Raw genomic sequence first — 19,032 nt, 5'->3', positions numbered from 1 at the left:
GCACATTAAATATATTATGACATCAGTCATACTCCCATAATTATGTGAAAAACGTGATTTTATTTAGTCTTCATTTGATAGATCGCTAAAGCTGTGTATTCTGTTTTATTTACGACCAAATTAGGCTAAATTTGACTGACCATGCATGAAACGGAATCAAATATTTTCTGATAAATAAACATCTACGCAAGCGCTGATCTCACAGCTGCGTCGAAGTAACGCGAGACTGAGTGATAATTTAGGAGGTCACGTGAGCATATCGTCAAAGCATGTAAGATGGCGGTCGTGCAACAACCGACGATGAACGGAGATATTAATACAAGTTTCACCATAGGGCCACGGGAGGAAGATGCTTACACTACTGGAAACCTTCAAGATGAGGTATAATCTCTTATTTACTCGAAAAATTATGTTGGAGTTAAAATGATGACCTGATTTCTTCATTTGCGTGCATTTTATTCCACTGTTCCAGTGGCATAAATGCAAATTTCTGAAAATAAAATAGAAAATGTTATTGTTTAGGTAGTAATTGTGTGTGTCATTGTCATTCCTTTTAAGGGAACCTGTTATCAATTGACTTGGCGTATTTGGTTCCATGTTTGGTTTTCAAATTATGGTAATATCTAGATTAAATTAACTAGCAGATAGACACTATAGCTTTTGTGCAGATGTCACTCGACGGTAGCTTGTCTAAAGTTGCAGTGATAGTCATCAACAATCCAAGTGTCTAAAAATATCTCAGTAAGCCTATTTTAGGATGTTGAATATTAGTTAGCTCTATTAATTTGTACTGACATAGCATCATGACAGTCGATAAGCGTTTGTGATCTAGATCCATGTAGAAGGTTTAGAAAAATACATTCCATTACTAGATACGGGAGGATTGTGATGACAGGTGCTCAGTGAATATTAGTGAGTGAGATTGACTTACTTCATAGAGTGTGTCATATTGTGTAGTGTGGTAACTTTTACCATGTTCAAACATTTCCATATTTTGAAAACAGTTTAATTTTTTCACGAACATGCACCATGTTGTAGTCAAAAGACAGGGTAGGGATTGTTTTTGTATCCGTGTAAAACACCAGTATGAAAAGCATTTTCATGTCTCACAAATTCATTAGGAAACATGTTTTTGTAAGACGCTAGCCTGAATGTGCTCTAGACGTTGTGTTTATGTATTACATCGTCTCCTTTCATTTGAACAGTCACATTGTTATTGTTGTCTTTTTTTGTCCATTGTTACAGGTCATACATACATTTATCATATTTTTATCATCATGGTAATATGCATGATACATGTACGTCATTACAAATATATTGAAATAATTTTATTTCAATAATAACATATGGATCTATCATGTATGTAGTAACAGTGATTTGCTAGAGACAATTGGAAATGGCAGAGGAAACTTTTCAAGATTTTTTAAATGTTCGATAGGACATTTTTCTGTATTATATAATTATAGCATAATTATAGTTTTCAGTTTTCAGAAGAATCTTTCAGACATTTTGGATAACAATCGGTCATTGACCTGCAATTGCATTTTCTAATAATACCTTAGACTTATTTTGTTTGATTTTGAAACTAAAGGGAACTGTCACTTTATTGCCTTATCTGTTGATAAATATTACTAAGTGTATGTTATCTCAAATTAAACCAGTAATATATTTTACAATGAGTTTATTCATGAAGGAATTGATAACATTGTCCATAGCTATGCCAGTGGTATCTGTTAACAGGGTTTATTTTCTAGAAAAGACCTTGTCATCCAAAATGTCCAAAAGATTTTCTTCAAATTTGTTGAGATAGGAAAAGGTTTAGTAAAAAAATTAATAATATTATGAACATGTCCTAATGTTTTCTTGTGAGTAGAAATAATACTGTTTTTATGCAAATGTTAACACACTTAATTTTTTTTGCAAGGTTTGTTGTTTAGGTTGTTAGTATTGGATGATCTTATCACCTTATGAAAAGAGCCAATCAGTAGAAATTTCCTGCTTGGGAATGATTGAACCTTTCCCCTTGAGCCTCCTTTAAGCATGTTAACAGTGAAACTATAGCTTCCTCTTGTCGCTATATACATTTTGTGGCAATGAAATTATGTGAGATATATCATTTGTATGTGTTGTAGTGTTATACACCTTTGTAGTTATGAACTTTCTTAAGCTAGACAGTTCAGACTGTTTCTTTTTAGAATCAACTGAACAGACTATAGACATACGTGAGACTGCATTTTGGAGAATTATGTCATCTGGATTTGTGTCCCAACCCAGGATCTAAATGAGCACACAGATAGTTGATAGCTTGGTACAAACACATGCATTTGAAAATTTGTTTTTTTGTATAAATAAGGGTTTTACTAATAAATGTCTTTTCAGGTTTGAGATCTCTCTTTGAGAATATGATATATGTGTGTGTGTATGAGAGTGCTTGTCGCGTCCCTGTGTGAGAGCGTGTAAATGGTGTTTGTATGAGAAGCGTGAATGACTGTTGTGTTTTTATGATAAGGGAAAAAAGGGATTCCATCATGTGATACATATATATAATGCAGTAAATCATTTATTATCATTGGTAATATCAATCATCACATTACAAATGATGTGCAAACAGTTAATGTATTAATATGCATTATATCGTGTACAATGTATTTTGAACCCTGGATAAAGAGATCATTACAAAAAATAAATAAATGTCTTTTCTGGAGATTAAATATAAACTTCAAGTGTCTAAGCCTCTGGCAAGGATAATGCTGTAATTTTGTTATAATGCAGTACATTTGGTGTTGTGAGGTTATGTTCTTTCTGAAACACGAAAAAATTACTCATGTCATGGATCAAGATAAATTCTGATTTCAAATTTTGAGTGCTGTGTTACTGTTACAGTAGATGGGATGTGTGTGTGTGTGTGTGTAGGGGGAGGCGGAGGGCAGATTGCAGTTTGCTATGTAGATTTGCATCGCTCAGTCTATGATCATGCTTTTAATTTACCCTGATTATAGTTCTTGGTCTGTAACCACAATAACTTCATTCATGCATTAAAACAAAATGATAAATGCTTATGATCTTCCTTCATGTATGACAGCAGTGCTTTTCATATCAGTCTAAAACCAAATCTTTTTACTCATGCTCTATGGGGGCAGTGGGGAAGCCTATTGGTTAAAGCGTTTGCTCATCAAGCCAAAGACCTGGGTCGGATTCCCCGATTATGGGTACAATGGGATGCCCATTTCTGGTGTCCCCTATCATGATATTGCTGGAATATTGCTAAAAGCAGGTTAAAACTAAACTTACTCACTCATGCTTATGCAACAAAACATGCTAACAAAATGGGAAATGTCTGTGATATGAGTTACTTTGGGTTTTCCTCCGTATATGGGGGCAGTGGGGTAGCCTAGTGGTTAAAGCGATCACTTGCCACGCCAAAGATCCAGGTTTGATTCCCCACCTTGTGTGTAGCCCATTTCTGGTGCCCCCCGCTGTGATATTGCTGGAATATTGCTAAAAGCGGTGTAAAACTGTACTCACTCACTCCTCCATATATGACAAATGCTTTTCAAATCAGCCTTTAACCCAACCCTTTCACTTATGTTGTGAGAGGCGGTGTTGTAGCCTGGTGGTTAAGGTGCTCGCTTATCATGCCGAGTTCAATTCCTTACATGGGTACAATGTGTGAAGCCCATTTCTGGTGTGCCCTGTTGCTAAACACACCATAAAGCCATACTCACCAACTTACTAATGCTGTGTTAACACATTGTCTATCAGAGAGGTGGTGAGGTGAAATGTAGGGTCAGAAACTAACAGATTTTGTCCAATAGTCCTTATAATGATAACATATAGCAAAACCCTTAAAATGGGTCAATTTCTACTAGTCCTTAGGATACCTTTACTATTGGGCAGTTTGGTAAGGACTACAGGACTATTACCAATTTCTAACGCTGAAATGGGGTTTAACGTCGCGTCCAAGATCATTGCACTTATATAGCAAGATGCATGTACGTGTGTGTGTTTGTGTGGCTGCTTGTACTAGTCCGGACTGATGCCGATTTATAGTGCCAGCTCACTGAGATACCATGCAGCAGTTTAACATGAATACCCCACTCAGACACAGTATACTGACTCCGAGCCGACCAGTCCTTGTTTTAGCCCCTTAATGCCGAGCGCCAGACAGGGTAACAACAAGTACCATCTTTTAATGTCTTTTGGTATGACACGGCCGGGGATCGAACCCTGGACCTTCCGCTCTCCGGGCAGACGCTCTACCTCTAGACCACGGAGGCGGTGGTTTATCAGAAATGGCATGCAGTTCTTAAGAATGGTATAATGTGGATCAAGTGGTTACATTTTGTCATTTGTCTGATTTTTGTGTCACATTGCTTCTGTGGTATAGGTCATTGATCATGCTATCAACCATGGTTTCCCTGGTCCTATGTATTGTTTACAGGCTGCCTCTATGTAGCTTGAATATTGCTGGCTGCAATGTAATTAACTTCATCAAGCACCCCTATATAAATGGTGAATCTTTTTAGGATTTGTCTGACTGCCACTGTCGCCACACTTTCTTTTTTACAACCACAGTCCTGTCAGAGATATCATGTATAGCCCTGTGAATTTTTGGCACATTGATCGGTGAAAATTGTTTAACACATGAAGGTTTGACTGTGGAGGGCTATGAAACTTAGAATATGTTATCCTTGGTCATGTTAAGGGAGAACTGAGATTGGGAAATGGTTGTGATTGACCTATGTATAAGGTCAAGGTCACTGTGAACAAGGTGAGGGTGCTTTTTTAAAGTGTTATGTCTGTTGTATTTATGTTATTTGAATACAAAATTATGTGCACATGTGATGACAATCTATGTTGTAGGTTGCGGTGAATTACTTTGAATGAGTAGCGTATGCTATGTTTTTGTTGTTACATTGTATTCCACCTTGGGACGTTTTGGGTTTATATGGTGGAAAGCCCTAAGGAATGTTTTGAAGTGCTGGGGTCATTTGTGGTCATGCTCTCATGGTCATGATGGTCAAAAATAGATTATGTCCGCTGTAACTGAAGTGTTTACTATAGTAGGATGTAAGTTTGTACACATAATGCTGAGATCTTTGCATTAGTATGGTTTTGAGAGGCCTTTGTGGTCACAATCATTGAAATGGTCATTCTAAGGTAGTTCATCATGTACAGAATTTACCACCTGTTCTGCTAAAACATATTAGGCAAGCATGTGATTGGCTGAAAATTAGGGTCAAGGTCATTGAATCAGAAATTCATATAACTTTCTTAATAATTTAGCTGGAGACATCGAATTTGTATTAGGCGTGTGTTTTCCCATACTGGAAGTGGAGGTATGACTGTCGTAAGTCTATGTTATAGTATGGGAGTTACGATCATCTTAGCGCTAAGATTGCTTTGTACAACGGCACCCTGTTCCCAATAATTTTTCTAATGACTAATACATTGTTCTAATGACTAGATTACTGACATTAGAGATTATTATTCCATAGACCTTTTCGATATGCCCCAGGGACAATCTTTTGGCATATGGCATGATAAGGCCAAGGTCATTAATTGACCCCCTCATTGAAAAGTTGAGATAGTCAAAGGTTTTTGTAAAACATGGCTGTCATGGCTATCATTATTAGTTTATGAGAAGTGGTTATCTCTACAAAAATGGAATTTTATGTTTACATCTTTTTCAAGAAATCCTACCAACTCAAATGTCAACAGTTAATTTATGGCAAAGGTCAAGGTCACCTTGAGATACTTGTCAATAGTAGTTGCATCATTTGTTCTCTTGAATATGGTGGAGAGATTATTGACATTAGAAGATATACTACAATGAACTTTTTCTACATGTTCCAAGGGAATGTGTTGGTACGTGTATTGAGATGATGAAAGGTTAAGGTCATGTGATAGAAAAACCTCACTCAGAAGTTTGTGGTTATACTTTCTTGGAAAGTGTTATTGCATTTATCATTAAACTTTTAGGACTAGAAGTTTGATCATCATTTGAGGAAATGGCAGTGAAGAGTCAATCTCAATAAAATCAGATCTTAGTTCTGGCTGCCGCTAAACAAAGATCTGAGGACATTCCATTACGGGTCATGTCAGAACAACCTTTCATCCAACCAATCAGAGCATCGCTTACCAGATCATGAAAGTGATAGTCGGAATGTGTTTTCTAATCATGCAACCTCAGAATATTAACAGAGGGTATTCTGAACGACAGTTACAGGTTTTATGATTATATCCATACAATCTAGGCCATATAAACCATTCCAGAATGTTCTTTTGATCAGTTTTAATTTTTTGTTAATCGAGAATATGTCAAAATATGTTTCGAAGTGTAGTCGCCAGTTTGAAACTGGTGTTGTAGAGTTCGAGAAAGCTGCCTTCTGATTGGCTAATGTCGATTTCTTATCGGTCATTTCATTGGTCGGTCAAAGTTCACGAAAGGTTGTTCTGACATTACCCATAATGGAATGTCCTCAGATCTTTGTTAAGTGGTAGCGAAAACTAAGATCTGATTTTAATGAGATTGGTGAAGGGTCTGCTTCTGGTTTTGCAAGTATACCTGCTGACGAAAGAAATGTGAATACCATACATGTTGGTTAATATATGAAGAATTACTCATGTTCAAGATATATTGAATTAGTTCAATGCACAAATGAACATACTGTTTTGTTCCGTGAATCATCATTCGTGAACGCATCACATGTGATGTCATAGATCCATGACTCGAGATGCACCATTTCTCTCGTGTAGGATTAGCGTGCAAAGTTTGGAAATCACGTGCAGCATATCGTGATAAGAATAATGACTGTGGTAACACTTGACCATCTTGACTGATTGTTAGTTTTGTCATTTATTGGTACACATTGGAAACATCTCATCCTTACGTACATACTTCTCTTTATGTTTCTATGGTTCACGTTTCTTATGGTGGTGAGTATATTTGCAAACTTTATTAGTCCATTGCAGACTAGTTGTTTATATGACATGGGGGAGGAGGTAAGCTAGTGGTTAAGGTGTTCACTCATCACACCAAAGCTGGAATATTGCTAAAAGCAGCATAAACCCATCGTCACCCACCACTGAATTTTAGGAGAAAACTTCTCTGTACAGCATTTTGCTAGTGGCTGTAACAAACCATCTGCATTCACATACTATAGAAAAACTTCATTTTGTGTTTTTGGAAGTGAGAATAAATATCCCCGTGGCAGCTTTTATTGATGTAAAGCAGGGATTTATCTGGACCTTCTCAGAAGCTGACATTCAGTGCTAAGTCAGCCGAAAGTTTTAGTACAAATTCCCAAATTGGAAATAAATTTATCAAACTCATGCTGTTATTTTTTAAACTGATTTGTTGTTGCTTTGTAGAGGTGACTTGTATTTAACTCATAACTGGGACAATAAATGACACATAGTTTGGAATCTTGGATAAATCCAAGGCAGTGTTATATATTATGAATATATTTTTGTCATATGTAGTATGAAACACAAGAAAACAAAAAGTAAAGGGAAATATAACCACAAACGAACCAGAATATCAATACTAAGCATGCTAAGTATGTATCATAAAAAAAACCCAAGTTAAATACACAGATACAGACCAGTACCAAACCTGTTTTGTAGGAATGTGCAGAATTAGGGGAAATTCCCTTTGACAAATCTATCAGATCATGATTGCAGTACTTACTACTTATCGCTACATTATAGGTTGTCAAACGATCTCTAATGATATATGGTGTGATGTATGCTGTGTGTGAGCCCATGTACCCTGAGCCAGCAGGTGAGGTTTATTTCAGAAGATCAACGTTACTTATGGGAGATAAGCCATTTACCCAAGATGTGTTCTGATTGATTTCTCAGCGGACTACATGAAATTTGTACCTCTACTCAATGTTAGAAATAAACTGAAAAGCTTCACTGGACCAGGTCATGATAAAATGCCCTTGCAGTTTAAAACAATGGTGTAAGGGGGCACGGGTGGCCCAGTCGTCTAAAGCGCCGCGATTGAAGGGGGGCACGGGTGGCCCAGTCGTCTAAGGCGCCGCGAATCGCTGTGCAGAGTTGCGTCCCTTGGGCACGCCAGAAACCTATGATTGTGGGTTCGAATCCTGGTTCACCCGAATTATGTTTCTAGGTTTGTCAGCACCATACCCGTGCTCGTGGGTTTCACCGAAGTGGTAAACGTCTAAGACCTTCATCACTTCGGGCTTTCCTCCCACATTAAGCTGACACGCCGTGATATAACTGGAATACTGTTAAAAGCGGCGTTAAAACTCAACTCACTCACTCACTAAAACAATGGTGAAATTTGGAAATTTGTTTTAGTCCCGGACTGATGGGCTAGGGTACATGGAAATAATTGCCTGCTCCTTCACCAAACAGAAGCTAGTATTTTAATCGGAAATAAGACTAGTTGCAGTGGATCGCTATAAAGTGTTTACTGGCAGTGCTCATCCAAAGCAGGCAACCGAGGTTGTGTTGGGATTACGGGTTAGTCTCCAGCAACATGCTTGTCATGGTTCGTGAGACTGAGGGGGTCAGGTGTGTTGCTTGTTGATCGTGATATCATTCACTGTTTTGTCTGGTCCATTCTTTTCTGGTTTTTTTTGCAGTGACCATGGGTCATGGTAGTTTGAAGTTGTTGTTTTAACCACTCCCACTAGATACATTTATTATTTCACTGGTTTTCCTTTGTATACATGTCACATTGTCAACTGTTCCATCTTTATCTATTCTTAATTTTGCTTACAGATTGAAAACATACAAAAAGTTATTGAAGTCACTCGGCAAAAGTTGGAGGAAATGAATGCTGAGTTTGGCCGACATCAGCATCCTCCTCCTATGTATATTAAGGTAAGTCTGGCTCTGTAATTGTCCCAGGGAACAAGAAACAAGTACCGTACTTCCTAGATTAAACACCAGGGTACGGGATATCTGAAAACAATAAACATCGGGTCTGAATTAAATGCCTGGCTCTGATTTGGCACTTGTAGTTTTTATGCACGGAATTCTCTCATTATTTTCTTTCTGTTACAATCAATCTACTTAATGCGTACAGCACTTTGTCCCAGCTAGCAGAAGCATTTTAGAGAACTTTTTAACTATGGACCCGAAGATGTGTAGGAGCGAATCATTTGTCGGAAATTGTAATTCGAAATGAGGAGCCTCGATTAAATGCTGTAGGTTATGAGGGTATGAAAAAAATACATACAACCGGGGGTTTAATTGAGGAAATACGGTACTTCAATACAATGTGTATGGTGTTAGCATCCAGCACTATATGGATGCGTTAGCAGAAAACTTCAGGATATATGGGTGACAGAGTTAAGTCCCTTAGCAGTGTGAGGTGGGGTCCTTTGTCAGTTTCTGTTATTGTATTTGTATTATTGTAATCTATTGATCCTTAACATTTTTGTATTTAAACTTATCATGATGAGGACCCCTTGGCTTTCACTCTTAGTTTTAGTTTATTCTTTAGTTTCTGATCCTTGGTTTGCCTGTACGATCTGTGTTGGTTGTTTCACTAAAATGTTATATGTCCATGGGCTTTTTAAAGCATATTTTTCAGGGTATTTTTTCTCCATTCTATTGTGATAATACCCTGGACCCATTTGTGGCCATAGCTTTGATTTGTGCCTAATTTGAATCAGATAACACTACAAATAGTTGACCAATCAAATTACATTCTTGAGTGAGACCATTCTTTGTCAAGACAAATGGAGACGTCACTTCTGATGCAAAGATTTGGTGATTGTGGTCCAATGTATTTATCATGATCAAATGGAGATATAATATGTGGAGAGAGACATGCTATAACTTCATGCTCATTCCTTGTTGAGGTAGCTATGCTGTATGGCCTTGTACTTATTCAGAGGTAAATCAAGGCTTTGTGACTGGAATTCTGTTCAAAGGTTTCCATCAGAATCAATTATGATTCCCCCACCCACCCATCCTACAGTATGCACTGCCCATCAGCGCCTTTTGCTATTTTGAAATTTGTCAAATTATTTGCTCATCAGCTTAACTGGTGCCTTTTGCCAGAGATCCTGAAATATTTTTTGGCCAATCGGACATTTGCATTTTGGGCATGCCCACCTCATATCTGAGGTGCTGGATGTATGAACAAAAAGAATAAACTCAAGTGTCACTTTCATAACATATATAGTGTTCCCTCGCTATTCCGCCCTTCAATACCTCGGTTATAGCGCGGGGTAACAATTAGCTCCCATAATTTACTTACATTTTTAATAAACTCAAGGTATACACTGACATGTTTTTCCTCATCTTAAAAAACATTATCAGCTGATCACCGCGAGCACGTAACACCTTACAAATCTGAACTGAAAAATGCAATTATATTATTATGCTATCTGGTTATAAAATGGTGTTCATTGTATATTTGGACTTTATCATGTTTATGTTTGAATATATTTTATCAATTTTATTAAAAATTTAATTCCATATTGTTAACATTAATTTTGGTGAAATCGTGATCGGTAGATTGCACAACTCACCATTATTGACAGCACCCACGGTGAGATTACCGCTTTTGGTGTCTTGAAACCAACTTTATTTACCAGAGAATGGATACATATATCATAAATGCCATACTTTGATTTGTTATATGTGAACATTACATTGTCGCAATCAAAATACATGTAGCAAAAGAAGTCCCTACGGTGATTGGTCAAAATTGTCCACATGTAAAAATATCCTGCAATAACAATCAACTGTACCAAAGTATTATGCTTATGGTTCTTATCATTATAGATGTATATAGTAAAAGCCGCTACTTAAATAACACGATTTTAGAATATATTATTCCTGATAAAATAATAATTTCAGAAACAGTTTGTTCCGCCAATTGCATCAAAATTCTTTGAAGTTGTATCATCGGGTACTTTTTGACTGAATCACGGTAGATTGTTGTGAGAACGTGTGCACAGTTGATTGCTAGTTCCGGCTTAGTTTACGAGAAAATACACACTTTAATCTTAACCTCTACATATAAAACAATTCCTTGGAGAGCAGGAAATACATTTTAAATGGTAAATCATCATGTCCAGCGAAGTATATATAAAATTTCATATTTGTATCGACCACGTTAGTTATACCTTTTAGTTCACCTGAAATCAGGGACAGATCTACGATGTGTTTTATAGCTTACAACACTTGATAAATAATATACATTTTCAACCTTTCGGGATGTAGGTCAGTGTGCCTGTGGTGATTGATGTTGACCGAATTTTAAAATGTCGGGTTTGCACTATTTCAAGTCGGACATTTTGCAATCAAAATCAGACAAGTCCGGCACTCAGACATGATTTCCATGTCCCTGCCTTTTGCTATTTGAAATTTTTCTGAATTTTGTTTTGTTATGTTTACATGGAAACAATTTGGATTTAATCTCAAACAACTCAAGGCTTTGTTTCCAAGCCATCTCAAAATATTGAATGGTTGATTAGATAAGAATAATGACACTTTGTGGTTACACTTGACTGATTGTTAGTTTAGTCATTAATTGGTACACATTGGAAACATCTCTTCTGAACTTATATACTTCTCTATGTTTCTGTGGTTCGTCTTTCTTTTGGTGGTATATATACATGTTTGACAAGTATATTTGTTGAAATTACAATACAATATGTATGTATATTTGTTGAAATTACAATACAATATGTAAGTATATTTGTTACATCTTCCCGAGGCAAGAGAGTTAACTGACTTTAAAAGTCCAGTTTCCACCCTTGCCGAACTAGGCTGGAATTCCTGGGCTCGATCGTAGCGCCACCAGTGGCTATTACGAGTTTTGTCCTTTCTATGTCTCTCCTATTGACCAATCAGATTCAATCTCTCGTTTCACTTGCATTTGCTTCAAACAAAACGGTGGCGCCATGTCAAGACGATCTGATGGATAATGAAGATCTATATTGTGATCAAACGAGTCTTACATCGCGAAGTGCATCAAATCACGTGAGCACCTTGATTAAAAACATGAGAAGATGTAGAAAATATCTGTTGACAACGAGTTAACGGTGTACATGCTTTGCAAATCCTGCAGTCGACCGAAATCTGCATGACACTTAACAAACCGGATTTCGATTTCGGTGAGCGATTTTGATTGGACTATGCATAGACTCGTTAGCCCAGCCAAAATTTAACTCCATAATACCAGCCTAGTTCGGCAAGGGTGGAAACTGGACTTTTATAGTCAGTTAAATCACTTGCCTCGGGAAGATGATTTGTTAGGGCTGCAACGAATACACTATGAGGCGAATACGATTCGTATCCCGAATATAGGGTAACGAATAAGAATATTAATTCACGAATACAATAACAAGTCAGCAGTTGATGTATTATTTGTTATATTTATTCAGTGAAACAATAACAACATAAATTATTTGACATGTTTTGTTCATCATTAATATATTATACATTTATATACTGCACTTATCCAGGTACTAGTATCTGCTCAAATACGACAATGACCAGTGAAATATTATGACAGTGTTGTCTTTTGAAGACATCTATGGATATAAAATGTTCTTATGAATATTTTTAGGTACAGGGTATGTAAATGCCCAGGATTGCATATTCATAAATATTCGATTCTAGTGGCCACGAATAACAAATTCAATTCATGAATGGATACGGTTCCATTCACCAAATGCGCAAGTGAATCGTAACAGCCCTAATATTTGTTGAAATTACAATAAAATATGTAAGTATATGTGTTCATATTACAGTACAATATGTAAGTAATTTTGGTTTCATTACAATACAATATGTAAGTCATTTTGGTTTCAATTCAATAAAATATGTAAGTATATTTGTTGATATTACAACTCAATATGTAAGTATATTTGGTTTCATAACAATACATTATGTAAGTAATTTTTGTTTCAATTCAATAAAATATGTAAGTATATTTGTTGATATTACAATACAATATCTAAGTATATTTGGTTTTATTACAATACAATATGTAGTAATTTTGGTTTCTTTTACATTTTGTACTGTATGTGTTACTGTTAGACATTTTAGATAGATAAGTCCAGGGCCCACTTGCACAAAGCGATCTTAGCGCTTAGACTATTGTAAGCCTATGTTAAAGTATGGGCGTTATGATCATCTTAGTGTTAAGATAGCTTTGTGCAAGTGGGCCCAGATTGACTAGCTGGCTGATTGGTATTATTTATTGTATGCAATGGTTCAGCTTTACAATATGCATAGTCAAAAATCAAACTAGCTTGATGTTTCAAATATTTTGAGGTGACAAATGTGTGCAGGTTAGAATGAATCTTCACTGGTTCTTGTATATGTGTGATATTCTGTTCACGTCAGTATTCAGTTTTGGTTTTAGTTTTGTTTCCTGGTTAAAAATACTAAGACAGATTTCATACTATGGAGATCTCTCAGTTCATTTTAGCCCACCAGTTATGATAGAATAAGAGAGATGGCATGTTGTCATCATGACTTCTCAGAATCTACAGCAGCTGGGAAGCTTAGATTTTACAGGATCTTGAGGTTTATCTTCCAAATCTTCCACCTGGGGCAGTGAGGTAGCCTATTGGTTACTCAGGGCTAGAAACTAACAGTTTTAGTCCACTAGTCCTTGTAATGATAACATATAGCTAAACCCTTAAAAATGCAAATTTCTTATTGTCCTTATGATACTTTTACCATTGGGCAGTTTGGCAAGGACTATAGGACTAGTGCCAATAAAAATTTCTAACACTGTTACAGCAAGGGTAAGCTGTTCGATGAGACAGCGTTAGTGGTTGCATGATCTCAGCTAATGATATTATTTGATTAAATGTTTGAATATTATGTATGTGTACATTTTGAATTACTTTCAGGAATATGAAGAGCTTGCAAACAAAATCCACGAATTACAGACCCGAGAACAGAAGCTCTTAGAACAAATGAGTATTGGGCGTGCAACGCCTCCCCCTACCCCTTCTCCAGAGCCTGCTGGTGCGGCAGCGGAACCGGAGCCACCAGTCATGTCCCCTGGGCCCCTCACCCCAAACAACAGCTCCACCAACCTATGGTCCATGAACACAGGACAGCGGAGTCCTCAGCTCCCACTCCGCTCCCCTGTAGGACACACCAAACACATCAAGGCATATCTACCAGACAACATGGTTTCAACTGTGAGTTCTCTCCCTTGTGTGATGCCTAATTATAGCTATGTCCCCGCGCATGACAACTGCGTTACACTCTCGGTAACATCGCTGCCACAAGTGTGGGCGCGGCCATTAAAAGAATCTTGAAATTTGCCCTCTAAACCCAAATGTAGTAACGTTTATACTTTTGTTTATGTTTTGGGGAATGTCATCATAGTGAATTATAAAAACGTTTACGATTGACCATATTTCCCAGATGAATTTACCTTTTTATTTTTTTTATCAGATTGGTTAGAGATTGCAGACAAAATGAAATTCAACAAACTTCACGTTTACATTCTTACTTTACCAATTACGTGATAGTTGAAATGAAATTCAAATTGACAAAGAAAGTAATTTAGCAGGGGTAAGTGTATTCAGCGTCACGACAGTCATCACTTGTTTGTAAACATAAAGGTCAGTCAGTTGCGAGTTCAGCTCCAAGCATGGTTGTGGCCACCTATCACAGTGAGGAGCTTTGCTTGGTGGGCACCGATACTATAGAGCTCCATGAACGGGATATCGCTGTGAGGAGCTTGATACCTTTTCATGTGACAGAAGGCCATTTGGGTTATTACTACTAAGTAATGGCTACTTGGATTAGAAAGCTATATGTTCTGATGTACTTGAAATGTTATTGTAAGAATCGTAAACACTGCTACATGTAGATAGTTGGAGCTTAATTTCTTCCATTTAATCAGCAGAATAGATCTCAAGTGTCACATGGTTGTCATTGAGAGGCAACCGATTTGGTGGTGTGGAAAACATGGTCTTTGCACATTGACAACATCTGGTTTGCCTGATCACAATTAGTTACAGCCTTTTGGAATAGAGATGAAATAATATCATTATGTGGCATAAAACTGCAAGTGACTCTCTAACTCACGGCTTCTCTTCCTGTCTTACAGCAGTCACAGACAAAGTCTGTGGTAAAATGACCACAAGTCTGCATTTAATTCTGCCGTAAGACCGTAACCATTGCCCCTCGAACATTAATACAAACTCATTTTTTTCTTTAATATATTAAATCTCTTGCATTTAGACATTATGCATAGATATTCATCATGTCTGATATTTTATTAATGGTTAGATGTAAACATAGTTTGTGTAGTTGCAATACCATAAGAACATTTAAAAGTGAGAAATATCTGTTTCAAATTTTGTTGATTGCATGATTCATATTTTGTATGTTTGAATCACATGTTCAATGTTTGGGCATCACTCAAGTGCAGAATTCCATAGAAAAGCTTGAAAATAATGAAAATTATTACATAGCTTGATTAAAAAAGAGAGGCAAATGACACGATTTGTCTGCAATTTCTATGGTAAGCTTTTTTCTGCAAATTGCGGAATCACAGACCTCGTCTGGGATTGGTACAGGGATAGACAGTAGACACGACCACAATTCTGTTAGGTGCAGACTAGTTGGATATAAGCAATGGTGTCTACACCTTGAGTAGTCTAGTGGTTATAGTGTTTGCTGGTCTCATAGATGTGTTTCATTACCAATAATGTTAGTGATAATGCTAGAACATTTCTTAAGAAATATGTATATACACTCACTACTGTGACTTTTGTAAGAAGAACTATTTCAGTCATCACAAAAATATGCAGAAATGATTTGGCAGTATAACATAAGACATTTTCATTCATGCTTATACTATTTAGGTGTTCTTAAACTTCTTTTGAGTAGTATATTTTGACAGTTGATGCAGTGAAGTTTGAATTACCTCCTGCTCTATGAGAGATGTTTTTGTTTTTAGGTGAATGCAACGCCTAGTGTAACATTACGTGATGGGTTGATCAAATCAATGCGAAGAAGAGGACTCGATCCCAACAAATGCCAAGTCTTTCGTCATAAAACAAGGTAACTTTGGTCTACTCAATTTGTTATGCATGTATATCTATGATATCTGTTTCTGTTGCTAAAATGTTTCCCATGTTTAAGGAATTAATTGGAAAGTATAGTCATTATATGCATAAAAATTTCAGGTTAAGAAAAACAGGTACAGGTTTTGGAAAATAATGTGACGGCCCCTCGAAAAAACCACCATATTCGAAATTAACTTTCGATGAAATAAAGGAAGAGATTGGTATAGATTTTTAAAATATTTTTGATATGTATTTATTGGTGATGTGGAGGTGAGTTGTAAATCCTACAGCACACATTGGCAGACTTTTCTTATTGGATGATCTGCAGGCCGATTAGTGAAATGTAGAAAAAATGTTATTTAACGGGAAACATATCGGTGTTATGGTAATTGCAGCTAATAAAAGCCTGTGTAATTTGCAATTTTCAGCCAAATAATAGCATGTGGTATCATTTGAATGTCATTCATTGGTCAGGATTCCACTGACATGGAACACAGACATGGCTGAGTTGGCCGGACAGGAAGTGACGATCGAGCTTATGGAAAGTGAAGAGGATTTGACCGTTGCCCAGCGAAACACAACACGTGCTGTCATCCTTTCACACAACTTTGTAAGTGAAGGTTCCAGGACAGAACAGAACTGATGTACCTTCCCCTTTGGGGAATTCGGGTTGGAAAAGGTCACCCGCATGTATGTCAGTAAGGGGTGACCAATTGAATAAGGGAAGGTCCGGGGTAGAATAGGTCTTCAGAAACCCATGCTTGCCGTAAAAGGCGACTATGCTTGTCGTAAGAGGCGACTAACGGGATGTTGTGGTCAGGCTCGCTGACTTGGTTGATGCATGTCATCGATCCCAATTGCGTGGATTGATGCTCATGATATCAATCACTGGATTGTCTAATCTAGACTTGATAGTTTACAGACCACCTTCATCTAGCTGGAATATTGCTTTGTGCAGAATTAAACAACAAACCTTTCTTTACATGTGTGTTTCTGTTTGCAGGGTCGCAAGACGTTTTTCTCGCTGACTTTCTGTGATATGTGCCGCAACCTGTTGTTTCAAGGCATACGTTGTCAGACATGTGGCCTCAAGTTTCATCAGCGATGTGAGGAGAAGGTGCCGCGTACATGTCAGGGTGACCTTGAGTACTACTTCCGTGCTCAGCGGGAAGGATCACGGGAACAAATGAGACAGTATGTGAAACTTATTAGAATGTTAAGACAAGTAATGAAATGTTTTATTACAGCTACAGGAGTAGACACTGCCACCAACACCCTGTTCCATAAAACCATCTTAGCACTAAGACAATCGTTACTCCCATACTTTAACAATGGCTTACTGAAGTCGTAGCACTAGGATTGCTTCGTGTTTACCAGGCCTGAGACTACTGAAAATGTGAAGGGACTAGTTGTCTCCTAAGGTGTAGCAATGTTATGGAAACCACTTGTCCCAAGGCAGTGTAAAATAAATCATTGTATGACACCAAGCCCATTAGCCCATTGGGCTGTCAAGAAATATGCTCTGGTAGCTCCAGAGCCTTTGAAGGCAGAGCACTCAACAAGCGAAATGCTATGGAAGAAGCATGCACCTCTTGAAATGTTTACAATCTAGACTGCAAATGGTGCAATCGGGAGCATGAATTAAGGATGTTCCTTGTTGAACTTTAAGCTGGATAAATGAATTTATCATATAATGGGTAGGTTTCTCGGCAGGATAAAGCCAACGGATAAAAACGATATCCGTTGGGGTCATATGCGGATAGAGATGCAAAGATCAAAGGTCAAGTAGGACTACTTTCGCTGTTTATAAACAAACATGGTTACGCCCTCGTCATTCGGCGATCGAGTCAGAATTAACCATCGGGAATCTGGATAAACTACAGGGATAATTGCTATCATTATCAAAAGAACAGTCCAATATACTGAAAATCAGTGTCTAACTGTGACGTAGCTAAGGCATTTTATAAGTTTTGGCAACTTTGGAGATATAAATTTCGAAACAATTTTGCGAGGGCACGAGGCCTAGCCAAGCGGGATGAGTAGCCATATCTGTGCTTGTAGACCTCTGCGGCTTAAAACCTTCTCCACAAATTAAAGTAGTTGGATATTGCCGAAATATATGTTTGAATTGTTACCTTGTTTCGTTTAGTCGCTGTGTGTACATCTGACTACACTTCTTAAGGTTATACCAGGACAGACCGACTGTCAACAACGTCTGACCGTGGCCGTGACGTCTCATAGACTAGGGTTAGAGTAGCTTCCCTTTGACAAAGGGCAGTTACTCTACTTGGACAGACCGATGAATTGCCGCTAAAGGCTGTTTTACGTATATGTTGCTTCGCCACTGTATAAGAAACAGATTTCAGTTGGAACTATATTGGCTACTGTCACTGTCCGACTGACACATCACTTACCCTGTGACGTAATAAATATTAATGCGCCCATTCCAGGAAAACTCGCAATATTTCGGTAACGTTTGTGAGAGAGGGAAAGCGATTTTAAAGCACAGAATTAAAGAATGACATTATATGATAAAGAGGTTATCACGCTTGTGTGTTTGGGGATGGTAAATATCCTGTATTAGGAATAAACACTATGTATTTTGCTCGCCAAGGCTCGCTAAATACAATGTTTATTCCTAATGCAGGATATTTAGCATCCCCAAACACACTCGCGTGATAACCTCTATAGATGTCAAATTGACAAGATGAAGGAAGTCTGAACAATGTTAAAATGTCTGAACAAACTTATCACTACAATGTTCTAAGTGATCCTTCAATTTAATCATCATAGCCAATCGGTCTAGGTAAGTTCTCATATCGTAGACCTATCAGAACTTTGATAGCCATAGGTCCACCATTCGTTTTGCACACTGTAAAATACTACTGAAATTGCAAACTCTGATGCATCATGTTTTCTTGTGTGGAATCAGGTACAGTGTGTGAACAATGTGTTGGTATCCCTGCCATGATATGGCTGGAATAGT

At 37.4% G+C, this 19,032-nt stretch overlaps 1 protein-coding gene across 2 annotated transcripts in view; it reads left to right on the top strand.

Annotated features, from left to right (window-relative positions):
- The first annotated feature begins 273 nt into the window (after window positions 1-273).
- LOC139445395 (serine/threonine-protein kinase A-Raf-like) overlaps window positions 274-19,032 on the top strand; it is a 35,305-nt gene continuing 16,546 nt past the window's right edge. For both annotated transcript variants that reach the window (XM_071226536.1, XM_071226535.1), the window contains exons 1-6: window positions 274-381; window positions 8,758-8,859; window positions 13,866-14,162; window positions 15,938-16,041; window positions 16,521-16,656; window positions 17,050-17,240. In XM_071226536.1, the coding sequence (XP_071082637.1) occupies window positions 277-381; window positions 8,758-8,859; window positions 13,866-14,162; window positions 15,938-16,041; window positions 16,521-16,656; window positions 17,050-17,240 (935 nt within the window). In that variant the 5' untranslated portion in view covers window positions 274-276. The remainder of the gene's footprint in view (window positions 382-8,757; window positions 8,860-13,865; window positions 14,163-15,937; window positions 16,042-16,520; window positions 16,657-17,049; window positions 17,241-19,032) is intronic.

The sequence above is a fragment of the Haliotis cracherodii genome, unplaced genomic scaffold (genome assembly GCF_022045235.1).
Source record: "Haliotis cracherodii isolate W230 unplaced genomic scaffold, xgHalCrac1.p SCAF_6, whole genome shotgun sequence".
Lineage (NCBI taxonomy): Eukaryota > Metazoa > Mollusca > Gastropoda > Lepetellida > Haliotidae > Haliotis > Haliotis cracherodii.
Note: the sequence above shows the minus strand (reverse complement) of the source record. Positions and strands in the feature narration are given on the sequence as shown.